Genomic DNA, 26,784 nt, shown 5'->3' with positions numbered 1-26,784 from the left:
GCAATACATGCTTTTTGTTGTTGTGAAAAATTGGGTATACATTGCATTCGCAAACCAGTCACAAAAACGAAAACAAAAACACGATTAGCAACATTTTTATTTGCGTAGTTGCAAACTATGCATATAGTGAAAAGAAACAAAGTTTTTTGTTGTTGCTTTGTAATGTTATCGAAAAAAAACGAGTCCATGCCTTTGTGTGACCAAGACGATATAAATCTGGATCAAGTTCTGTGGATTCTATAAGAATTTTAGAACATTTTTTCGGATCGTCCATACCGCTAATATCCTTTGGATTCAAAATTTGATAGCTGCGTGTGGGAAAATGTGTTGAGAATAAGACAAATACTCGTAATTGTATGCATAGTTTTGAAAGTTTAAACATTTTGAAATTGTATTGTATACGAGTGTTGTGTGACATGGTGGATAGTGAAGAGTGAGAGAAAAATGAGAGATTGAGTGTGGGTGGTGTGTTGCTTTGTCATTCGCTTCATTTGCATACGTGTGCGTGTGCGTGTGGGTGTTTCTGCATATTCAATGATTCTATGAAGTGTATACTTAAGATCAAATAGTGACAAGTGAGCAAAAAATAAGTGAGAGAGTAGAGGTGGAGTGTTGCTATGGTGGAGTGTGGCTTTGGTGGTGTGTTGCTTATTTGGTGGTGTGTTGTTTCTTTGGAGGTGAGTTGCTTATTTGGTGGTGTGTTGCTTATTTGGTGGTGTGTTGCTTTATAATTCGCTTCGTTTTCATATGTGTGCGTATTTTTGTATATTGAATGATTCTATGGAGTGTAGTCTAAGGACTAAATAGTGACAAGTGAGCAAAAATAAGTGAAAGAGTATAGGTGGAGTGTTGCTTTGTAATTCTGTAGACTTGAGGTCTGTGTGCGTGTTTCTGCATATTGAGTGTTGCTACGATATGTATTCTTAGAACTAGAAAAAGCGTTTACCGAAGTATATAAATTTTCATTCAATTTTGTACTGCAACTCATGCCAATTCAAAGCCAATTCAAAAACAATTCAGAACCAATTATAAAAAAAATATGAAAAATAGAAAATCTTCATTGCGCGAATCATAAATGCAGAGATGTTGAATCTCAAGTCGTGTTATTTACTTATCGAAGCATTCTAAGCTATACGAATTTTTGGAATTTTGCTTTTTATAGAAAATTTCTTTCGTGCCTTTGTATGACCTAGACGGTAAAGATCTGGATCCAATTCAGTGCTCTCAATAAGAACCTTTGAGGCTTTCTTGTCCTCACTCAAGTCTTTAATGCCTTTGGGATTAAGGATCTGATACCTGCGAATGTAGTAGTGTTGTGTGTGGAGAAATTTCGTTAAATTTGGTAAAATTTGTTTCATATATTCTTGAATTAATTTTCGTGTGGCGTGTTGGTGGCGGTGTAGAGTTTCTTATGCTAAATCATTAGAATTTATATATCTGCGATGTACACTACGAACACTTAATTTGTATTTTTGTGTATTGAACTAAAGATGTATAAGTACATAAATTCTAAGCATGCGTAGATATAAATATATTTCCAATTCAAATCTATTGGGTATCACAAAAATCAAAGTAGCAAGACAAATAGTACTCAAACATACAAAAAATTTTGTTAAAATCAGTCATGAAGGTTTATGAAAATTTATTTCATTTAAGGTTGGTTTACACTTGCTAGTGTTTCGGGGAAGTAATGCTGCAATACTATGTAATACGCCAGCTAAGTATCATAAGGAGATTATGGAAGTATTGATGTATTGTAGGTATATGCGCCAGCAATACTGGAGTGTTCCATAAAAAAAGGGGAACAGTTTTCCCAACATTCAAAAGTGAGAATAATTGTAATATAAACATGTTTGTAGAGAATAAAAGTATAAAGGGGCATATGTCAAGGAGCAACATCCACAAAAAAAAAACAAAAGTTTTAAGTCATGCCAGTGGAAGGCTACAGTGGCCTACATTCATAAAACCGAAGTGGAATGAGATATTGAATTCGTGTGAATTTCATGAATCTTAAGGTGTGCAAAACATCACTACAAAAATGGGGATTTATAGGAATAGGAAAATTACAAAAATAACAAAATATCAATTAACCAAAAATATGTGATTAACGAAAAAACATATATCATAAAAATATGTGATGCTCTTAAAGGGCTAACGAATCTATGATTTGCATAAAGTGAAACAATCATAGAGGTTCAACAAAAAAACCAAATATACTACATAAAATGAGTAGATGGATAACTGTATTCAAAAAAAAAAAAACAACAAAAATTTAAAAGTTATATTAATTTTTAGGATCTAACATGAAGGGTTGCATTCGTTCAGCAAGACATTTCTCTACTAATATTATATTTAGGTGAATAAAATATGTGACGAGAGCTACAAAATACTTGTGAAAGGATCAAATATAGTTCGCCAACACTTCAATGTGGGTTTTCTAGGTAAAATTATATATAAGTATGTATGTGGTAAGTACTACCAGACATTACATGGTTGGTACAATACTGATGCATGAGGTACGAGCTAATTAAACTGAAGGTGAAAAACTGATATACGAGTATGTTTCGTTCATAGAGAGGACGCAATACATGTGGCATTGTAGTGGTACAGTGAAGTATAAGGGGAAACGTGTCTAACTTGTGAATTGAAGACTACATGAATTCATATACATGAAACACTTTTTAAATAAGGTGGGGGAAAAACAGGAAATTTTCAACAGCTGCCTGCCTTAGTATGACCAATACGGTACATATCGGGATCCAATCCAACAGATTCCAAACACTTGGCTGCCGCATTCTTGGGTTGTTTCTCTTGGGTCATGATGGCTGGAGCCAAGATCATGTAACTATTTTGAGGAGTATTTGGGATTTTTTTTTTCAAGGGTATTGAAAAGGGGTGCGAAAATAAATAAATAATAGATCAGTTACTAGCATAATGGATTTTTTTTCAAATTATTTCTAATTTCTATTTCTATTTTCATTGCTGAATATAAATAATGGTATTATATAATCTAAAGGGTGATCGGTTTGGAGGCGCTTTTTCCAAAAGGATCTTTGTGACATATATAAGTAACGCGTGACTACTGTCGAGTTAAATAAATAATTTTTTTTTTCGGTATTCATTGACATTTCATCATGAAAAGTCAAGCCGGCTCAGAAATGCTTACAAACCGTTTACAAATTTGAATTACGAAAATCGACGCTTTATGAAAAGTGTGAATCGCGCGCTCTGGCTGACTTGTCATGATCAGCGATGATGCCCACTTTTGGCTTAGTGGCTACGTCAATAAGCAAAATTGTCGCATTTCGGCTGAAAAGCAAACCGAAACCTTGCAAGAACAGCCATTACACACATTAAAAACAACCGTTTGGTACGGCCTATGGGCTGGAGGAATTATCGGCCCATATTTCTTCAAAGACGCGACTGGCGCCAATGTAACAGTGAATGGCGAGCGTTATTGCGTAATGATAAACGACTTTTTGGTGCCGGAAATTGAAGCCCGTGATCTCTACAACATATTTTGTGCCAACAAGACGGCACTACTCGCCACCCAGTACGTGGAACAATGGATTTACTGCGTTGTCGCTTCGGTGAACAATTTAGCTTATATCTCGGAGCAGTGGACTGGCCATCAAAATTGTATGATATCACACCTTTGGACTTTTATTTGTCGGGGTATGTAAAGTCTAAATTTTTGTGGATACACCAGGTTCGGTTGAGGCTTTGCAAGCCAACATTACTAAAGTTATTCAACCGTAAGTATAACAACCGAAGTCCACCAGCGAGTCATTCAAAATTGGTGCTTATGGATGACTAAATTACGGCGCAGTTACGGCCAACATTTGAAAGGGATTATCTTTAAAAAAACTAAATGTCTTGAATAGAACTACACAAAAAAAAAATTAAGATTGCCCAATCAATTTAAGTTCTCGTTGGTTTATTTCAATGTAAAATCAGATACCTCTAAATTGATCACCCTTTATATACGAGTGTGTGCTAGAGTATGTAACTGTGCTTTTTTATAAATAAAATAAAAATATATATAGTTTTTGCTTTAACTAACTAATTTTTTTCACACTAAGTCTGCTTGTGTATTTATTCCCTCAGTTCACTAACTCTTTTACTATTTCTAAGTATTTAAATCTATATATATGTATGCATGTATGTATTGGTATTTCACACACTTACCGTTGCTTGAAATCAGAGTACACCATTCTGTTGGGGAAACCTTTACGGCAAATACGGATACCTTCAAGTACACCGTTACATGTCAGTTGGTGCATAACCAAGTGAGCATCCACAACACCAGGTTGTTTCATTTCGTTGGGAATGATGCAACGCACGAAGTGAGGTTGTGTTGAACGCAAAGTGGTCATCAAGCTGTTCAATTGTTCCTTGTAGGCCGAAGAGACAGTAGCGAAACCACCACCCTTCTTACCACGACCGCCCTTGGCTTGTTCGGCGGTACCAGATTGACCTGGATGATCAGCGAAGATTTCGACCAACAATTTGTTGGCAGATTTCTTGAATTGATCGACAACAGTGTCGTTCAATGGATCCTTGTTCTTCTCCAACCAACCGGTGATGTTATAGGCAACAACACCAGCATAATGGCCAATAGCGAAGTGAGCAGCCTGTTGACCGGGCTTTGGTGGTTTGGGCTTCTGGAATGGCGCCGATTTGCCCAAATGGGTGTTGACCAATTTTTCGGCGAATGTTTGATCGGTGGCCTTGGGGAACATAGACTCTTCTTCAAGAATGGACAAGATACCCATAGGCTATTGATGATTTAAAGGTATTTAAAGGTGGGAATAAAAAGAGAAAATTTTGTGTTTAGAAAATTGAAAATTGTATACATTGCAAAATTGTGACATAAAACAGTGCGTCATAGACAAAGTAATAAGCGTGCAATTTATGGACTATCACTACACAGACTACAAGTTAAGGAGCAGTAAAATAAATATCTATTTAAAAATACTACATAAATTTACAGAGATAACATTTTTTACAGCAAATTTAGCGCTTACCTTAGCATTAGAGACTAGCATCAAAATGATGCGGTACTTTTGTTAAATTTTTATAGCATTTCTTACTACGAATAACTACAAATAACTACTATTAATTTTTACAACAGAAAGACGCACTACATAAAGTGGAAAAATACTTTTATATACATTTTTTTTTTAATTTTTTTTTTAATTTTGTTGTTGTTAATTTTTATCCACATGTAAGTACATTTAAGTGTGCATAACTAACTGAGTGTGAAGTGCTGCAGGTTTGCAAATGAGAAATAATTAAATAGGTGATTGTTTGGTTTTGCATACATATTTACAACAACTTTGACACAAATCTAGTTAATCAGTTATTAAGTTTGATTTTTTTAACTTTTAGTTAACTCAACTTTCAGTTAACTTAACTTTCAGCTTACTCAATTTTAACTACTAACTCACAGTTAGTTCTTAAACGACAGTTTTCGCTCCAGGGAATATGTTTTTTTTTTTGCAAAAATTTAATTAAAATTCGTTTGCCCTTGCCGGGTGATGCATTTTTTTTTTGTTCGCTGCTATGCAATTTAAAATACTAACTCACAGTTAGTTCTTAACCGACAGTTTTTGCTACGGGAAATATGTTTTTTAAGCAAAAATTTAATTAAAATTCGTTTGCTTTTGCTGGCCGATGTGTTTTTGTTGGTCTATTAAGCAAAAAACAGCAGCTTGCCATTATTTTGCAACTAATATCTGTGCGGTATTTTGGCCACGCGCTAGCTGTGCAACGAATAGCTTAATTTTAACTGGTGGTTAGCGATTTCCAAAACTGTCGGTTTCTGCTTGGAAAATAGTGAAACATGTCAAGCTAACGTTTATTTACTTAAATGGCACTTGCACTACTCTTAACTGAAGGTTAATGAGCGCTAAACTGCCAGTTAACGCTTCTTCAAAGTTTGTTAAAATTGAATTTTTAGGCTGGTGAGCGCGCGCATCTTGAAGAAAGTAAATAGTTCATTTTCAACCAAATAATCATAACTTAATTATTCAATCAATTACATAGCCCAGCAATATACCTGTACGCACAACTAAGTTTAATAATTAGATTTTTATACTTTAGCTATTAACAAAGTTTACTGGTATTGCACTATTTAGCGCTATTTTATTAGTTTTCTCTTTTATTAGTTTTCTCTTATATTAGCTTTCTCTTTTATTAGCTTTCTTTTTTATTAGTTTTCTTTTCATTAGTTTTCTCTTTGATTAGCTTTATTTAATGAGATTTTTTACTTTATAAAGTTTTCAATAAAAATAGGAAAATATTATGTTTCATTTGGAGGATAACTAGTTTCCATAGGACTAAGTTTTATTAGGCGGGACAAAACACGTTTATATGTAGCGTTATTTTTTCAATTAGTTTTTTTTCATTTTTTATGTATATATTAATACGTTTTGGCACATTAAAAACGATCTACAGGATCGCTGCTATTAATTGCTTTTGTTATTATTTGATTAAATGAGCCTTTTTTAGGCAGTCTAAATGTAAGAAAGAGCTTTTTTGGACATTGAAAACCATCTACAGGATCGCTGCTATTCCTTGTGTGTTATTGCTTTTGTTATTTGATTAAATACGCCTTCATTAGAAAGAATAAATGTGAGAAAGAGTTTTTTGGAATATTGAAAACCATCTACAGGATCGCTACTCTACGCGTTGTTTTATTGCTTTTGTTATTTTATTAAATTCTTTAACGCGTTCGTTAGAAAGTCTAAATGTGAAAACGAAAAACTAACTATTTGCAAAACACTTTTGGAATGTTGAAGTTCAACTAATATATTATAGAAGTTTGCTACTTCTACGAGATTAGGTTTTTTCAAAGCAGTTATTTTTCTTTTTTTTTAGGCTATTTTTTTTTTATACGCGAAGCCTTTAGCGTAGCCTTTTTCACAGCTATTTTGCAGCAATTTTGCGCGAGGCGTCTTTGTCTTCTTCTCTGTTTTTTTTTTTTATTTTTGTTTTGCCAATACCTTCTCAATCAAATCAATACACAACTGCAAGTCCATGCCGAAATCGATGAAAGTCCATTCAATGCCTTCGCGTTGGTATTCTTCTTGTTCCAAAACGAACATGTGATGGTTGAAGAATTGTTGCAATTTTTCGTTAGTGAAATTGATACACAATTGTTCGAAACCGTTGTACTGTATATGAGGAAAATGGAACATAACAACCAGACGTGAATGTTGTGGTTAAACGGTTTTCAAAGGATAGTGATTTGTTAGTTACGTTGTTGGTTGGTTTCAGGTGGACTCAGTGCAGGTGCCAAGGATGGTTGCAATAAGGTAATTGTCATGTCCGGGATACACACATATGTCAGCAAAAAAAAAAGTAATCGAGATAGGGGGCACGTGCAATACACACAAACACACAATTCGAGGAATTGAATTCGATATGTTTTCGTTGGGATTGGGTGCAAACACACACTTAATACGGATGCAATATGTCCACTTGGTTGAGTGCACCAAGCGCACAATAAATCGTTATTTACGTCAAATAACAAATTACGCCCAATACTAAAAATGCTTTTGTTCTTTCATTTTGTTTTTTCTTTTTGTTTACGTGCTATAGCTTAAATTAGAGAAAACTTGTAATTGAGATGACTTTCATAATCTTTACGCTCCTTATTTTGCTATACGAGTATACGAGTATAAATACCATATTGTATATTTATCAATTGAGTACTTATTGGTCTGTGCGCATAACCAACCTTTTCAATCATCTCAATACAGGCCAACAAGTCCATGCCGAAATCGATAAACGCCCAGTCAATGCCCTCGCGCTTGTATTCTTCTTGTTCCAAAACGAACATGTGATGGTTGAAGAATTGTTGCAATTTCTCATTGGTGAAATTGATACACAATTGCTCGAAACCATTGTACTAATGGTGGTGGTGGTGGTGGTGGTGTTGGTACGTGGTCATTTTTTTACAAGACAATATTTGTATGTACATACATAGATAGATGTGGGGAATACATATGGATAAAACAATTATTACAAAAATTCTACAAACGAATGGTGAAAGGGTGAGCAGTGCCTGAGGTGAGGTGGTAATAAAGTGGTGAAATTTTGTGTGCAAAAAGTGAAAAAATTGTTGGTATGTGTTTTGTTTTTTTTTTTTTTTTTGGTTTTTTTTTGTGTGCTGCGTGCTATGAAGGTATCATAAGGGGAAAGTTGATTTTTACATATTTGTACATAGTTTGAAATATTTTTACATTGGTGACAGAAAAGGTAAAGTAATGATGCTTTTTCGGTGCTTGGTGGCAACTTTAACACGACATAGAACGCATACCAATACCTGTTGCTTCAGCGCATCGAGATTGCCCGTCGGACATTTTTGCTTGGTAATATCTACTTTTTTTTGGTGAACAATAAACGAAAAAATTCAATGCAAATTGGACAGCATAGTGACAAAAACAAACAAAGTGACAAAGTCGAAAACTGTGACACTGGCAATATTCATCATCATATTTTTGTTTCGTTTTGTTTTGGTTTTAAATAAGCACCTTTTCAATGAGATCGATACAAGCTAGCAAATCCATACCGAAATCGATAAAGTCCCAATTGATACCCTCACGCTTGTATTCTTCTTGTTCCAAGACGAACATGTGATGGTTGAAGAATTGTTGCAATTTCTCATTGGTGAAGTTGATACACAATTGTTCGAAACCATTGTACTATATTGAGGCAATACAGGGCATAATAGATGAGCTTCGTTTTTGAACAATTTTTTTCTTTCTTATTTTGTGTGTTTCAGCAACTGATCAAAGTGTAATGAAGGAGTAATAGGGGCGAGCGGGAGAGAGTGTGCATGTGCTACTAAGAAGAGGATAGTGTGTATTTGAAGTGAAGTGGTGTAGGAGGAGTGCATATGGGAAGTGTCTATGTGAAACGCTATGTTAGTTTATTTTGTGTGTGTGTGTGACACTTGTGTGGGGAAATGCAAATTCTACGTGTAAATACTGTTTGTAGGTCAATATCGTGTTTTGTGTGTATGTATATTTTTGGTTGGGATGTATGTTTTTGTAGGTATGTGTATTTTTGTATTTATGTATATGTATGTTCGTGCACCCTTTTTAAGCGTCATGTCCACTTAAGGGAGTGGTGTTAGTGTATCCTAGACACAATTGCTGCTAATAGGTATGCGTTCAAAAAAACAACAAACAAACATACCCAATAGCAAGCAATCACAGTAAATCGAGCGTAAGTGCGCATGCGATATATGAGAGCCCACTAGAGGTCGTGCATATCTCGCATGCTCTTACACTCAAGCTGTGTGTCTGTTATGTTTTTTTTTTGTTTGTATTTCTCTTTTCTTTTTGTTGCAGCGGACCGCGTCATACTTACGTCGAAAATTTCGAAACCAGCAATATCCAGTACACCAATGAAGTGTTGACGTTTTTGCTGAGTATCCAGAGTTTCGTTACACTTCTTGACCAGCCATTTGAAGAGACGATCGAACACACCCTTGCAGAGGGCACCAATGGAGTTGGTGACTTGTTGTACGTTACGACCTTGTGTGACGAATTCGTTACCGACCTTAATGCGGGGCTTCAACAAGTTCTTGTACAATTCAGCGGTATCGCAACCGAACAACTTGGCAACACGGCCACCCTCTTCTTCACCATCTTGTTCAGCCTGCTCTTCGCGACCACGTTGCTTGAACTTCATGCCACCCATATGCATGACAGCGGCGGTGATCTTGTAGACATCCTGTTTCTCTTGAGCGGTGAAACCCAAGATATCGAAGGCTTGCTACATATATTTAAATGGCATTTAGTGAGGCGAAGGTGGGGAGAAGAAAAAATAAATATGTACATTAATATTGATTTGTTTATGGATTTATTCGATTTGTGGTTTTGAGTAGTTGAAATTTTAGTTTTAGTTTTACATTTTTGCAGTGTTTAGAAAGTAGTTTTTGGTTTGCGGTTTTTGTACAGCAGTGAGCGTATAAATATACATCTGTATGTTTTAAAATTCTTACTATAAAAATTGAATATTGTAGTTTAAGAATAAATAAATGCAATGCAAACAAACAAACAGGAACAACTAAAGAATTAGCAACAAACATACAAATATGGCTATAAACTGACATATTTTTATATGCGTGTTTTGTGAAGTTTTAATAGCAGATTTTTGAGAGACTTTTTTTTAATATTTTTTATTGCTTTTTTAACTATTTACAAAATTTAAATAGCAGATTTTTCAGAAATTTTTTTTTTAAATAATTTGTATTCTTATTCTATATTTCAAATGCTTTAAAAATTGTAAGATTCAGGTGATGTCACCTAAGGCAGCATATTGAATATTTTAAAGAAAACGTTTTGTATTTAGATATTTTAACTTTTTTAAAGAAAAATGTTTATATGTAAATATTTTAATTTTTTTAACGAAAAATTTTTATTTTTGAATATTTTAATTTTTCTTTTAACGAAAATTTTTTAAATTTTAATATTTTATTGTAGATATAAATATAAATAAATGTAATATTTTAATTTTTTTTGACGAAAAGTTTTTATATTTTGTATATTTTATACATTTTTTATTTTTTTAACGTAAAATTTGTATATTTAAATATTTAAATTTTTAAACGAATAAATTTTATATTTGAATATTTTGATTTACAATATTTAACGAAAAATTTGTATACATAAATATTTTAATTTTTTAACTAAAAATTTAAAAAATTAATTTAGTTTAAGTTTATGTTTTCTTAGATAAGTGTCTTGCATGTTTATATTTTGTGTTTAAATGATTATATCGCAGAAAAATAAATATCATTTCAGATATTTTTTTATAAAAAACTTTAATAAAAAAATATAACAGATTTAATTTGTCTTTCATATTTACACGGCGTTATTGCCAAAAATGAGAAAATAATATTGTAAATGCTTCATAAATAGGAAAATTACATGGAAACGCCACACTATAAAGGCTTTCAAATAATTTTCCAAAATAAGTCCGTTATTACACAATTTTTAAAACCAAAATTAAATATATAGTTAAAAATTTAATTTTTATTTTTCTTAATAAACAAACAATTTTTTTTAATTTAGCGCCAATTATTGTAAATAATTTATTTTGAGGTGCTATTTAATACTTTTTTTAATAAAAGTACGAAGCTGTAAATCAAAGCATTTTTTATGTATCATGTAAAAATTGAAAAATTGTTTCTATATTTATATATTTTTTATTTATCTAGCATTTAAATATCATTGTTTTTTATTCATTTTGTTTCTTGTTTTTTAAGCTCATTTTTTACTTTTAAACGTTTCTTTCTTTGAGATCTGCTAAATACTTATTTAACTTCGCATCCGGATAATAAATTATCGTATTTCCATGCAAATATTAGCCAAGCATTTACTATTTTTATAATAATATTTACAATGCAGAGCAATAAAAATTAATTTTCTTAACAAAAAAAACTTTTTGGTTTTTCTCAAATCAACAATATAATTTGTGAAAATCACTACATGGGTGGATAAAAGCCTCTGGGATATAGACGTAAATAGATTCCGGAATTTTTTGGAAAGCGTAGAATGGCTGGGATACAAATTTAATCTAGACACTATGTAATAAAGTAGAGATGAGATGCGTGCAAGTAAATTTCTCAAAATATATATATACGTATATCCAATAAATTAATAGCTGCCTCACTAACTGCACCTTAGGAGCGGCTCGGAGACCCGATTCCTTTGACAGCAGTTTCGAGTGCACATGCCGGTCTGAACTTCTTCGTTAGGTACATAAATATTATAACTAACATAACTAACATTCTCAAGTAAATATAGTAAAATGTACGAACAAGCTTCCTTACAAACTAGGCATTTACAAAACAACACGAACTAGCAGTCGAAGATGGATGCAACTAAACAAAGTCTTGCACATCACTACGTAAAATTGATTGCTCCATTTTTAAGGGATCTACATATGGAGTACAGCAACTAATCAATCAATCAATCAATCAGTCAACCACGCGGTCCAGAGTTCGCATAGCGGTACAAAGTGGATGCAATTAAACGTTTTCTTTGTTTTTGTAGTAGTGAGCAACACGCCGCAGATAACACAAATGCACTTTACTGTGATGCCGACTTGGCGTGTTGACACACAACGACATGCCATACAAATATTCGGGGAAAGTATTCACACATACATACATATGCTAGGTCACGTAGGTGTAAAAGACCATGGCATATTTTCGATTTGTTTCATTTCTTGGAAGGACTTCAAAGACATGCCAAATAACTTTCACAGATGCAATCAAAAAGTTTTAAGTACAGTAAAGAGTAAAAATCAATGCAAAAACGAGCAATCTAACGACGAATTAATTTAAGTATGTATAGAGTATAGAGAATTAATTTAAGTGTAGAGAGAGAGAAAGAGAGCAGGTGTAAGGGGTTTTCCCAAATTCAGTTACGCATGTCACAAAAGTAACGACGTCGCATAGGTGGTGTAGGTGTACATGTAAACACTATGTGGTAGAGGTGTTGGTGTTGGTGGTGGTGGTGGTGGTGGTAGTGGTACTAGTACCTAAGTTGTGGTGGCATGCGTATACAAGTGTATTGGTTTTTTAAAGTTGGTGTTGGTTGGTGCATAGAGCCTTCAACTACTCCAGTATTTGGTTTGCTCTATGATTTCTAGTTTTTTGTTTTTGTTTTTGTATGTTGAAAACTTACATCTGCCAGCTGGAATTCTTCACCGTCATCTATACTGGCTACAGTGACTTTACCCTGAGACACGTTATAGTAATCGTAAATATTGTCAGTTAAGAAGCAAACATCTGCACAGTAGTCGAGAGAAGAAAATTGTTCGATATTTTTTGCGATTATTTATTTTGTACACGACAATAAAAAATATAGCTTTACAGTGGATACAGAGAGATGAATAGAGAAGGAGAGAGAGAGAGAGAGAAAGAGTGAAAGTGAGGTAAACTGGTAAAGTGATGAGTGGATAGGTGTTGGAGATTTGACAAAGTGGTTTCGCTCGTGTAGTATAGATTTTGATAGGTTATAGAGGCGCAAAAGGAGTACGGAAATAGGAGTCGGGAGGTATGATTGCTTGTGGTAGTGGTACACAGCAATGTTAAGGGTACAGGAGGTGCTGTGGGGGTGGACAAAAGTGCGCGCTGAAGTGAAAAGCGTGTAAACTAATGTGGTGAATTTATTCCATAACAGTACATTGTTTTTGTTTTTAGTGGATTTTGTGGTGTGCATACAAATAAAGTAGTGAAACAAATAATGATGTCGAATTTAAGTGGATGGAGAGGGTTTGCATTGATTTGTGTGGTAATCGAGTAATTTTATTCAAGCTCACTTACGTTACTTATTTATTTAATTTGTAACTGATCAGCCTTACTTGGTGAATAGAAAAGTCATTAAAATGCTTTATAAATAGGAAAATTTAATGGAAATGTCGTTTTATAAAGCATTTTAAATACCTTTCTACTTTTTTTCTTTTGAATTCTAAATAAGGCTTTGTTTGTGTAGTTTATATGCAAGATATCTTTTGTTAAATTAATAAGTTGGCATATTACGCAGGCTTGGCGGTTACTTAGTGTAGGTATTAAGTCAAGGTAAAAAGGCGTATGTGCCGGCATCAAATCCGCTGTACTAAGAATTTGAATTTAACCACTGTAACAATGTTGTCAAAAAGGTAATCTCTGGACCTACAAATTTTATATATTCGGTTTATCCATCATTTTCCCAACGATATTGCTTAATTAACTAATACCTTTTACACATTTAATTTTTCCCTACAATATTCTTAATCAAATTATTTTGAAAGCTTAAATGTTAATTTGAAAAAACAGTAATGAATAAGTATATACAAAATTATTTAAATAAAACAGTTTTGTATTTGGATAGTGAGGGAGATGTAGTAGAAGGGACCAAATACTACTAAAGGAACTACAAGTAAAAACTACCAATACTACTGAGGGTGTATAATTATTTCTACAAGAGATAGAAATTCCGGAATAACATTGGAAAATTAAATTTATTTACAAAGAAATCCACATAGAAATAAATACCAACAAAAATATTTAAGTAGGTATACCAGTGATGTGAGATCTGTGTAGGTAAAAATATTTATAGTTATAAAACAATTTTAGAAAAAGTATTAATATTGTCACTCGTATAATTTTTGTACAACGTAGTGAAAGTAGAAAAGTTCGAAAAAATTTGAAAAATATATTTATAAAAGATTTTCGGCAGTGATAATAGGTATAGAGATCAAAATATATAGTGAGAGAACGTAATAGATAGAGAGACAGTGTCAGCGTGAGAGAGTTTGTTACAAATTCAAGTTGGGAACGGGGTACCATTTATAGACTCACACCAACTTACATCAGTCAATTCAAATTCTTCGCCATCGTTGACACCGGTTATCCTTGTTTTACCCTGACATATTCCTGGATAATCACCAATATGATTCGACAAAAATGCCATCTCTAGCATTTGTTTACATACATTTTTAGTTTTTTGATTTTTTGTTTTTGTTTGCATAAAGAAGTAACGATATAATTAAATAAAAGAGTAATGAGTGAGTAAACGACTATGCACAAAATTGTAAACGCAAATGCAAATGTGGCAGAGAGTGAGAACGCGTGACTGTTTGGAGTGTATAGGTGCTACGGTTCAAATGTAGGTATGAGCTTTTGTGCACTAACTAACAACTGAGTACGGAATTGGACTGTTGATTGTAGTATGCATGAGGGAGCGCTGTACTTGGGTTTCGTGTTTTTGTAATGCATATTTCTTGCTGACTGGGGTAAAATGGTATCTGAGTGGTACTATAATGTGAGTGTTGACTTAATCAATGCTAAAATAATTGAGGCATGTTTATTTTTACCTAACAAGGCCTGTTTAGGCGTTGATACATATATACGTATGTAGGGATAATATCCTACTTTAGTTACGATAGGAGTGGGTACTTAGATTTAATACTATAAATAAATAAATAAATAAAAAATTACTTTCGCATTTGAAGCGTTCTAAGTATATAAGAGTCTAGGCATAGTAAATATTAATTTAATAATTAATGAAAAATTATAATTAATACCAGACAGTAATTTTATATAGCGGCGCTTAATAGAAAAGCAATCGCAATGGCATTGGTGCAAGTACTTATACATGAGCGATATATTAATGAGAGCGAGAGCGCGATAAGCACGTTTTTTACAATAGCCAATAGCATATATGTATAGTATTTTGTACAACATTAAAGATTGCAGTGAGTGCTCGAGAAATAACAGCTATTACAGCTATTGTTGGTTTTCTGTACAAGAAATAGAGAGAGAAGAAGGTTTAAGTCAACATAAATGTTAACATTTGGTACTTAACATTTGTAAGTGGATTTTGTTTGTTTTTTTTTGCAGCTTAACTTTATGTTAAGCAGCAAGTATTAATAGACGTGACAATTTTGAAAACTGTTGTTATTAATATTAGACTGGTGAGTATTTGATTTTAGAATTGACATTTCATTATTTCCTTTAAATATCAACATTTTAATAGTTGATATTTATTGTATTATTTAGACTTTGCGCCGTTAGATTTTTAGGCCATGTAGTTTTTGTAAGTTTTCTGTTTTTGGTTTGTTTAATTCGGCATAGGACGCTTTGAAGTAGTTGTAAATTTAAAGTTATCACGAATTTTAGTTGACTTCCACAGATTAAAATTATTATTTTTAACCGTTGATAATACAGTTTAGCAGTGGTGTAAATCACATTTAAATACGCTTAATATTTTTCGCATCACTGTATCTTACGTCAATAAATTGAAACTCATCACCATCGTCAAGGTCGGGTATGGTTGTCTTTCCTTGCGATACAATACGATAATCGTATATATTTTTCGATAGCATGCACATCTCTGTTGTTGTTGGCAGTGATGTAGATGATGATGTGGGCAAGTTGTGGATGATAAAATCGGTATGAATGTAGAAGGGATGGAGGGTGCATGTGTAATTTTATATAGATGTGAATTTACACGATTTCGATATGTATTGGAGAGGGGAATGGAAATAAAATGAAATACAATTTTTTATAAAATATATGTATGCATAAAAATTTCAAATCAAAATATATACGTACGATATATTCAATTAGGGCAAGAGAAATTAACGTTGCGCTTAAGTAAGTATTTTGTTTTTTTCATTTATGATTTTTGTTTTTACAGAATTTTTTTTTGCGCGCTAATTGCTCTTGCTTATGCCAAGTTATGAGTGCACTTGTTACACAGGTCAACAACAGAATTTGAATTAAATTAAATGAAAAATTAAAATTTATTTTAAATTCATTTTTTTTTTTTTGTTTTTAAATAAATTTATTAAAATTTTTTTTTTTATTTAAATTTAAAATAAATTTGATTAAAGTTCACCTTTATAATTTTTGCGTCGAAGCTGCGTTGAGTACAAAAGCAAACTTTAAACTTTTCACTCAAAGCTTTAGAATGTCAAAAACAAAATTCGTGTTGACCAGTATAATCAAAAACACTTCCTGTTCATTAATGTCGAGAGTGAAGGAGAGGGAGTTCACTAATGTGCGCTCTCTTGATCAAATATGGTTGGGTTAGGGATGTTCAATGCACAGGGGAATGTATTTCGCTATCGATGGACTCTTTAGGGTGGTATGCAATGCATATTTGTGAATTGTGGGCGGGGCACTAAAAAAGCTGCAAGCTAACTACAGTACTTCGAAATTGATACAATCGTGCACTATATAGTATATTTAGTCTACAGGTTCGTGGTGCATTTACAGTGGTGCATTTATACAAAAAACAGAAAAAATTAAAAAAAAAAAATAAAAACTAAAAAGGCAAATAATCACGAGCTCAAAAGTAGAGCCGGGCTATTTTGTTCTTTTTTTTTTGTATATATGCGACCACATTTAATCGATCACTACAGCTTAATAGTAAATTTATTTACGAGTATATATATAAAAAAAATTAAAAAAGAAAAAATTTACAATATATGTTAATGGTAGTACGAATTCAATCAAGTATAGAATTTAACAAAAAATAAAATAAAAATTTGTGGGAAATTACATCGGTCAATTGGAATTCTTCGTTATCATCGATACTGGCGACTGTGACCTTGCCCTGAGAGACAATGTGGTAATCGTAGACGTTATTGGTCAACAAACAGTAGGCTGAGGTTTAGTTTGATATTTTATATCATTTGTAATTTGGGTGTTTTGTTTTTTATATATTTTGTTTGGTAAAAAGTGGAAAGGTAAAAATTGAAGAATTTAATATTATTATTTATATAATAGGTGAAAAATATGTGTTGTGGAGTAGGTGTAATAAATATGTAAAAGTGTGCATTTAAAATAATATGTGTAGTTGGGGATGTGTGTGGGGTGTATCGGATGGAGCAACAAATGTGTGAATTGATTTGGTGGTACGAGGTATGGGTTTGTGGATTCAAGTGTGGTATGTAGTCTACTATAAATCTAAAACTATAAAAAAATATTTGATAAAATCGCAGCATTTTTGTACTCTTGTGAATCTCTGTACTTCTGTACAACGCTTAACGGCACACTTTCGTTTAATGTGCACTGAATGTTTTGTTTGATGATGATTTTTTTCTATTATGAATATTTTTTATGATGGTTTTGAAAAAGACTAACTTTTCTGGGATAAAGAAAATGAGAATGAACATGAAAATGAAAATTTTATTGCTATACCTTTAACGCCGGGAACGGAACCAGACATGATCTGGTAGAAGATATGGTACGAACGTTCCAAAGATTGCTGAGAGATGACACGAGCTTTCTCCAACAGATCTGTAGTTGTAAGAGAGTTGCAGAGAAAAATAAAGTTAACATTTGCCAACCAATAACAGAAAAACAGCAAATTATGTAAACTTACAGGTCTCAATATCAGCACCAGCCAGTTTACCACTTGGACCGAAGTGAATACGGATGAATTTACCCTAAACAGCAGCAAGTGATGAGTTAGCAAGTGAGTGAGAGAGGGAGAATAATAGTGTTGTGTGAGTAAATTGTTTGACTTCTCATTTATAATATTTTCTTCACTAAACGTGCAATACTTACGAAACGCGACGAGTTATCGTTACGCACGGTCTTAGCGTTACCGAAAGCTTCAAGTACAGGGTTAGTTTGCACAACCTGATCTTCCAGGGAACCCTTGTTCTTTTGCGATTCATCCTTCTTTGTTGAGGCGCCGACAGTGGCGAAGTACGCAATTACCTTCTTCGTGTTCTCAGTCTTACCAGCACCAGACTCACCAGTAATCAACATAGATTGATTGACGTGGTTGGTCAACATGTCGACGTAGGCACCGTCAGAAATGGCGAAAATATGGGGTGGCACTTCATTACGGCGCTTGCCACGGTACATCTTAGCGCAACGGTTGGTATATACGGGGTAACGCTTGTAAGGATTGATGGCAACGCAGAAAAGACCAGAGTAGGTCTGTATATCGAATGAAGAATTTTTTGGAGAAAAATTGAAATTTATTGATTAGTGATTAAAATTTATGTGAAATTAATTACAATAAAATAAAACGAAAGAACTACGAAAGGAACAAAGTGAAATGGGGGAGCATACAGTATGAAAAAAATATGAAATTTTTCTTTGCGTGACTGTTGATGCATCGGAAAAATGCTATCAAACGGTCAGCAGCGAATGGAGAATTTAGCAGTAATACAAACATTTTCGAAGCATTTTTGTGGAGAGCAGGAACGCATTCAAGATCATCCACCACAAAACGACACCGGCAATGTTAAGATTACTGACTAGGGGAAAAGTGTGGAATGAAAGTGGAGTTTTTAGTAGGGAAATTTACAATAACTTAAATTATTGTTAGCGCTATAACTATGACATATTCAAAAATGGGGTACGTATTTTATAAATGAACGATAACAATTAACAATATTTTTTTGAAATGTTTTGCATTCACTTTTTTGTGGTTTTTTGTGATAAAATGTCAACTCTATCGAGTATTTTGTTGATGCATTCATATGATTTGTTGATTTTATGTTGATACGTTTTTATAAATATTTGATGTTGCAAACTCAATATTGCTCAGCTCAAAGTATTGGTTTTTTTGTGTGTGGTTTTTTTTTGCTTTTTTTTGTTGACTTATGATGGTTTTATGTGGTGTTTCATACAACTAAGTATATATGTAACTCTTTGCATTCCATTCTCATAACAAACGAATACGAATTTGATGCGTTGCATGCCATTGTTTTCCATCTCCGCGCTTGCCAGGAAACACTTAACGTACTCCTTTGGACGCAAAAGATGTGATGTAGTGGAGGTGGTTGTGGTTGTGTGGGTTCAAGTGTATTATGTAGTGGTTTGGGATGTGGAGTGCAAATTTTGTGTGTGCGTGTACCAAATTTTTTACTTATTTTTTGTTGGTTTTGTATGATGTTCGATTTTGACTAGGATTTATGGAAAATGTGTATGCTTGTGGAGGGCATAGTATATGGGTGTGTGTGTGTGTGTAGTGTAATGTATCCAATGTGATTTTTCCAGTTTCAGTTTATCCTTATGCTGGGTTGTGGTGGTTGCGTGCATTTCGTGCTTTTGTTGTGTTTTTGTATGGCATTCACTGATGAACTGGTGAACAAAATTGCCGAGAATTTGGCATTTTATTTGTTTTTGGTTTGGTTAGTATGTGGCGTTGTTAGCGCGTACGAAAGGAGTATTGGGTGCTAATGGACGGATGTTGGTTAATTGGTTATATTCGCAAAGATATGGTGAACAGATAAGATATATGTGTAGATTATTTTTGGATAGTCATTTGCTTGACGGAAACGACTGGCGAGAAAAAGATTTGTTTGAGAAAAATTTAATTGCAAATATATTCTGCTTAATGTCTCGAATTCAAAATTAAAAAAAAAAATTTAATGGGATTTTTTTGACCATCATTAACGCAAGTTAATTTTAATTTAAGCACAAAAGTTTGTATATTTTGAAGGGGAAGCTAATTAATTTTCTTTATTTGCTTTAATAATTTTCGTTATTTTCTTTAACATCATATAAATGACGGACATACATACACACAAATATGTATATCTACGTGTATTTTATTGGTTAAAATTCAGAGTTGGAATAAAATTCAAATTCTTTAACATTATTTTCTCAAGGCAAATTCAGAAATTCACAGCAGCAGATTAAATCTATGGGCCATTTAAAGGTAATAAAAAATCGAGTCAAATTTGTTTGGTTGTTTTTTTTTTGCAAAACTTCTTCACTTGTGAAATCATATATTTTGAATGTTTGCATATTTAAAAACAAAAATAATTTTATAATTGAAAAATTTAAAAGGATTTTCGGTGATAAAAGTGCTTCTAGTTTGTACTTTAGTTAAATTCAGGACTGGAATAGAAAAATTTGTATATTTTGAATTTGTGCATATTTAAAAAAAATAATTTTATGATTCAAAAATTTTAATTTAAACCAAAATGATTTTTATAGATGATAAATTATTTTTATAAATTATAAGTTATTTCAAATATTAATATTTATTTATATATTTTTTCGAACAACATTAAAGGGCAAGACGCTCAAAGCCAATTGCACATAAAATAAAACAGATTCGAAATGCTTTAGTAAATGACATTTCCACACTATTTTCCTATTTATAAAGCATTCTAAAACAATTTTATTCTCAATACAAATGGCGATTTTTTTATTTGAACGAAGTGAAATTTTTAATATAAATTTTTAAAACATAATTTTTAATACCCTTCAAAAAGTTTGTTTTCTATTTTTTTTTTTTGTTTTGAGAAAAACTTATTTTTCAATAAAAAAAAGAGCTTATTTTTCAATATAAAAATATTTTTATAAAAACGTGATTGCCTTATAATTCACTCCACAAGTTATACGAACTTTTTTTAAAGAATCAGAAAATTTTATTTAAAAATTTGCGACGAAAATGGCTTAGCAAATTGTTTTTATAAATCTACACATATTTTGTGACAGCAAACAATTTGTGCAAGGAACTCGAATATTTTATTAATTCAATTTAGTAATTTTTTTTTCAATATTAAAATTAGTAGAATATTTTTTTCATTCTTTTTTTTTATTTTTAATTTATTAATTTTTTTCCCTTAAATTGAAATAAAATATTTTCCTTCACTTCCTTGCCTCTAAAGCCGTTAGCTTCGTAGTCTCAACTTTGCATTAGTTTGACACGAATAAGCACGAATTGTTTCTCTTTTTTCTCTACAACAAATGTTAGTCCGCTGCTTCTATGCTTCATTTTGTGATTATTTTTATGTGATAAATGAGTGTCATGAATTTTGTTTGTTTTTTTTTGGTGATGTTCTCCATGATTTTTTGTGTGTGTTTGAGTATGTGACAGTTCCACTACAGGTATGGACAATTTGTTTCATACAATACAATAACAATTTACAAAGACAAGTAAACAATCAACAACAATTACATTCAAAGCAAACATTGCAGGTTTATTGGAACCCTGTGCATAAGTGCATGTAACCGGTTCCAGCCATACTTACGTAGATAAGTTTGTTGTAGTATCTCTGTCTCAAGTTATGGAGTACAGAGGCGTCGTTCAAGTATGTCAAGTTGGACATATCCTCAGCTTTTTCGTATTTTGGAGGATTGACTTGTTGGAGCTGATCTTTCTTGAAGTCTTTCGTCTTTTGTTTATGCGTTACATTTCAAGTGTTTAGTATTTGATTTTTTGTTTTTAAGTTATGCACCCGAAATTTTTTCAATTTATTCATTTATTTATTTTATATATATTTTTTTTTTGAATTTTTTTAATTTTTTTTTTAATTTTCAGTTATGGTAATGCATTTTTAATGGTTGGTATTTAAATTTTTCAAGGGTAAGTATTTTACAAGTGGAGTTCAGAGAGAGAGAGAGAAAAAAAGAAAGCTAGATTAGTGCTACGTTCTAGCGGAACTTACGTAGATCAGTTTGGAGTAGTAACGTTGTCGCAAATTGTGCAAGACGCAAGGCGTGTTTAGCACAGTCATGTCGGCCATATCTTCGACCTTTTCGAATTTCGGGGGGTTCGTTTTTTCAACCTTATCGGCCTTAAAATCTTTTGTCTAAAGTTTTTTTTTTAATGTAGAAATGTAAAAACATTAAAAATTTGTTTATCTTTGCACAATAAAAAAACTAATAACGCGCAAAATATATTTTTAGTTAAATTCTAATTAAAAAAAACTACTAAACTATAAAGCCAAGTTAAAAAGAAAATTAAAATTGACTAAAACGCAAAATGGAATGGCAAATTTCCAAGCACTAATTCAAAACTGCATTTCTACGTTTTAATTTTGAGAACTACTAGTTTTTTTTTTAATTTTCAAAGTTCTCTACCACAAAATTCAATAAAAGCAATACTTTTTTTTTTAAGAAAAAAACTTTCCAACGGCAACACCAATTTTCTAGCCGTTGAAACCTTTTTCTAACAAGAAAAGAATTTCCAACAGCAGAATCCTATGCGACTGGCATGGAAAGTTTTCTTATTAGCAAAATATTAATTAACTCGCATTTCCTACTGTTAATTAATTTCTACTCTTTAATGTCTTTTCTTTGCTACTTATTTTCTTGCAACAACGAACAACTACTTCGCATATCTTGCGGTTTCTCTTTTTGTTTTTTTTTTTTTTATTGTACGCCATCTGCATACGCCATTGGTTTACGCTTGTTTTACCTCACCACCGGGCAGGCCAACGGAGACAATGTCACCCTTGGTGGCCTTAATTTCACCAAGAAGATAACCCTCCTTCTCATCGGGCACCCAGCAATTCTTCTTGGAGTCATAGGGTTTCGATTGATCGATACGTCTTTGTTCCAAAGACACGAACAGGTATGGCGTGGGATCCTCATCCTCTTGGCTAGCAACTGGCTTCGGCATCTTGGTTAAAGATTCGCTTGCTTCTTAACAGAAAACGTAAATTAAATATGTATTAATGAAACTCGAGTGAGAGTCGGGGCTTGAGTGCAAAATTCGTGGGTTTTTGCTAAATTATCCTTCTTTTCAATATTAGATTGAAGTGTTTCGCGTCGTCTCAGCCCAAATGCTTCCCTGTAAAAAGAATAGAAAGAGAAATAATTTTTATAAGTTTTTTGTGGTTTTATTTGTGTAGTGCAAGTAAAGAAAATATGCCGTAGAATAAGAATACAAACGATGGTGGTTAAGGTAGTACGCGCTAACGGTTCTGACAATCTCTGCCAACGCGATCATAAGAGAGATTGTACAGAAAGAGGATTTATTTCTAAGCTTGCTGTAACTGTTTTTTTTTTTTTTCATAACAAATGCATCGAAATTATTAATTTTATTAGTATGAATAATAGAAGAACTTTTTTTTCAGAAATTTTGGTTATAGTTACATATAATTTTTTTAATAATAAAAAAATACGATACATTAAACAAAATCAAATGGAATTATGATTTTTATTTTAAACCTCCGAATATTTGTGTACCCGCTTATTTTCAATTTAGTGCAATCAACTTTTTATTGTTTTTAGAGACTCAATTGTTACTATTTTGAAATTTAAGTTAAATAAAAGCCAAAAACGTTTATATAAATGGCGTCGTGCGTCAATCATATTTGACGCTTGTGAACTAAATGGGCAGAGTATACAAACAGACAAGCAATGGAGCGCGTAAAGTTCAAAACAAGGATTTCCATCACTCCAAGTCATTTTTTTTACTGAGTACAAAAGTTATTCAGAAACAAAATTGATGATTAATTTTGCGCCACTTTGTATAATTGGCGTTTACACCCTTTCTGAGTGTTTGACCGAGCTGCTTTTCTTATTTTTGGCGTGCGTCTTAATATTCTCCAGAAATGGAAGGACCTACATTTTTAAGCGCCTTCGAATAGTTTCTTATAAGGAACATTTTCATGGCAGCAAAACACTTAGAGATTTGAATTATCTAAGTAAGCTGAGGAGTGACTGCTAATGGAAAATTTCTTTTTTATCATTTAGCGTTTCATGCCCGAGATTTCGAACCTGTGCGCTTTCGAATGGTAGTCACGCACCAATCCATTTGACTACGGCAAATGAAAAATTATTTTGATTGCAATATTTTCAGTTTTCAGTGCTTCAATTAACTTATTTCAAATTTATACAAACTATTATTTTGTTCGCAATTACTACCTTTCATTTTTTAATTATTAATATTTTTATTTTTTGTTTATTAATATTTTTGTTTTTTAGTTCTATTTTTTTTATTATTACATTATATTTACTACATATTGTATTTTATATTGCTATATTTTTTAATCATTAATACTAATAAAAGTAATTATTTTCTTAGTAACTACACTTAACCATCCATCGTCTGTTACTCTATTAACGATATTTGCTTTTATTGGTTGTGTATTTCCTGTGTGGCAGCTGATTATAACAAATCAGTCGATCTTAATAAGAGCGAGAGTAAAGACCAGTTATCCCAACGCAAAACGCAAGCGCGTGTGTTTACGCGAGAGAGTTAGATGGAAAGAGAGATTACACAAAAAAGCTATTATTTATTACTACTTTGACGTACATAATTCACAAATATTTTTTGGGTCAAGATCGTGAACAAATCGAAAATATTTTTAAACAATGCAAAAAAAAAATCAAATAAAATACCAAAAAAAAAAAAAATCACAAACAAAGTCCCGTCCATCTATAAATAACGCTTTAGCATTTCATGATGTCTCATAAATGTCTGCATAAATACGGTAGGTTTTCTTTTAAGCACATTTCCAATTAAGTAAATATGCATGATTAGCCAACCCACAACACACTTGGCCAACTTTTTAATTGTTATCTTTTCCGTTTTTCTTCGCCGCCACTTGTAATCGGATAGTTTTTCGCTCGTTTCGTATGCCATAAAAGCAGCAAAAGCTCTCTTCGCCGCATTAGCCTGTAGAGAGCGATCTTTTACTCGCTCTGTAATTGCCCCCAAAAATGGCCATCAACATTTTCAGGTGTGCACAGCCTTTGCTAGTGCAGCACGATTATGTTAAGTATAAGGGGAAGTGTATTGGTGAGAGTGCGTGGTTCATGACGAAGTTTTCACTTCCGAAGGTGTATGTGGATTTATGTTGTTGTACTCATTTACTGTGCTTTGTGTGACCCACTACAGGTAACGAGCCAGTCTCTTGTTTGCCATTGTTGCTGCTATCTCTCGAAGAACTTAGAGCATCAGCACACAAATAAGCAACAACTAACATGCGCTTACTCAACAATAGTCAGGATATGAACCAGTTAATTGCGGCGGAAAAGCGCCACCACCAGCAGCGATGTGCTCAGCTCGGTAGTGGCTATCGTTGCTGTTGCTTTAGTAAGCGTGCATGTGTGTGTGTGTGTGACTTGTGTGGGTTGCTGTCTAAAAATACCACACAGCGGTATTGCACACATCCAAACATATGTGTGTGTATATATATATATGTACGCTTGGCTGCCACGAACACCTTTCTATAAATACTTGAAATATTTTAATGCATATACACAGATATCTACATATATGTAAGTATGCATATGTATAGGTGTGTATATCTGTATAAGCGTCTATGCGTTTGAATTCTCGTTGTAAATGTATTCGTGTGTATTTGTGTCTGTGTATTGCCATTTTGGGGCGGTGGTGCAGCTGTTATGTAAACCTTTCGAAAATTCGCAACATTTCCGTTAAGAGGCGGACAAATGATAATTTACGAATTAAGTTATAAATGCAAAGTGGCATGAGCGAAAAAAATTTGAAAAATATTGGCAAGCGTCAAGTAGAAATATTTTTTTAAATAAATTTAAGATATGCTGAGAATTTTCGAATTCTTTTCTGGCACTTCGTAGACGTACAGTTTAGAACGTCTTTTGCTTAATCGAAAAGTTATATAATACCGCTTTAATTTTATAGCAAAATCTAATTGAAATTCGGTGACCCAACACAAAAATAATTGTCAAACTCGCTAACGCAGATTTAAGCACTCGAAAAATTTTTAATAAGAAATTTGATTTTTTTGTTCTTCAAAATATCACTACATATTTGCACTGCTTTTATTTGATTAAATTATTTATTTTTAATTTGCATCATTATTTTAGAATTTTTCGTACACAAATTTTAATTCGCTTCCATATAAAAATTTTCAAAAACCACTTTTGCTCCAAATAGTGTTTTGTCACTACCACCAAGAACGTTGTCCACTTACTTCACGCTTAGGCAACGGCTGTGTAACAATTGATTCTCACTTTTCTACGAAAATTGTTTTTAGTTATTCATACAAAATGTTCGTTTTTTTGTTTTATTTTTTTTTTTTTCAAGCAAAAATCAACACAATTTTTTTGCTCTGTAATTCGTTTTGAAAAAAAATTAATCCGTATAAGAAATCAGAAATTGTTGAGTTAAATTCTTCGCTTTCTAGCCGTGTCCGCACAAGAGGAACAGATCTAAAACGTCCGAGTTGCGAGATCGCAATGAATTGGAAAACGCGAAAATTTGTCGTAGCCGAATCTCTAAACGAATAAAAAAAGTCTACTAAAATACATATGTTCATACGTCGTTGAACTAACGAAAATGTTTCAACGACAACAACAACAACTAATTAATAGCGCACCAAAGCTGCGCGTTTTTCAATACACAACGCGTTATTTTTAAAAAACTTTCGGCATTATTTCGAAACCGACCACCATATGCGCATATACACATGCATTCGCTTTGCCCATATGCTGGCTATACAGCCTACATACATACACATGCATAGTTGGCTATTCTAGCACACGAGCAGAACAGTGCGAAAGCCATTCGGCCGCTG

At 32.7% G+C, this 26,784-nt stretch overlaps 1 protein-coding gene across 25 annotated transcripts in view; it reads right to left on the bottom strand.

Annotated features, from left to right (window-relative positions):
• The window catches only part of LOC129247025 (myosin heavy chain, muscle), a 43,940-nt gene extending 17,523 nt beyond the window's left edge, over positions 1–26,417 (bottom strand). For 2 of the 25 annotated variants that reach the window (XM_054885868.1, XM_054885867.1), the window contains exons 1-10: positions 26,182–26,413; positions 22,692–23,066; positions 21,940–22,083; positions 18,086–18,466; positions 17,901–17,964; positions 17,717–17,815; positions 17,076–17,179; positions 9,382–9,789; positions 7,745–7,915; positions 4,189–4,778 (exon numbers count right to left, since the gene is read on the bottom strand). In XM_054885868.1, coding sequence (XP_054741843.1) covers positions 4,189–4,778; positions 7,745–7,915; positions 9,382–9,789; positions 17,076–17,179; positions 17,717–17,815; positions 17,901–17,964; positions 18,086–18,466; positions 21,940–22,083; positions 22,692–22,895 — 2,165 coding nt within the window. In that variant the 5' untranslated portion in view covers positions 22,896–23,066; positions 26,182–26,413. Of the gene's footprint in view, positions 1–190; positions 309–1,178; positions 1,297–2,727; positions 2,846–4,188; positions 4,779–7,007; positions 7,179–7,744; positions 7,916–8,540; positions 8,712–9,381; positions 9,790–12,710; positions 12,815–15,798; positions 15,903–17,075; positions 17,180–17,716; positions 17,816–17,900; positions 17,965–18,085; positions 18,467–21,522; positions 21,667–21,939; positions 22,084–22,691; positions 23,067–26,181 lie in introns of all 25 variants that reach the window. The other 23 variants (XM_054885870.1, XM_054885869.1, XM_054885866.1 and 20 more) reach the window with 21 other exon arrangements.
• Positions 26,418–26,784: the final 367 nt, after the last annotated feature.

Source organism: Anastrepha obliqua, chromosome 5 (assembly GCF_027943255.1).
Source record: "Anastrepha obliqua isolate idAnaObli1 chromosome 5, idAnaObli1_1.0, whole genome shotgun sequence".
Lineage (NCBI taxonomy): Eukaryota > Metazoa > Arthropoda > Insecta > Diptera > Tephritidae > Anastrepha > Anastrepha obliqua.
This window is presented reverse-complemented; position numbering and strand designations above follow the sequence as displayed.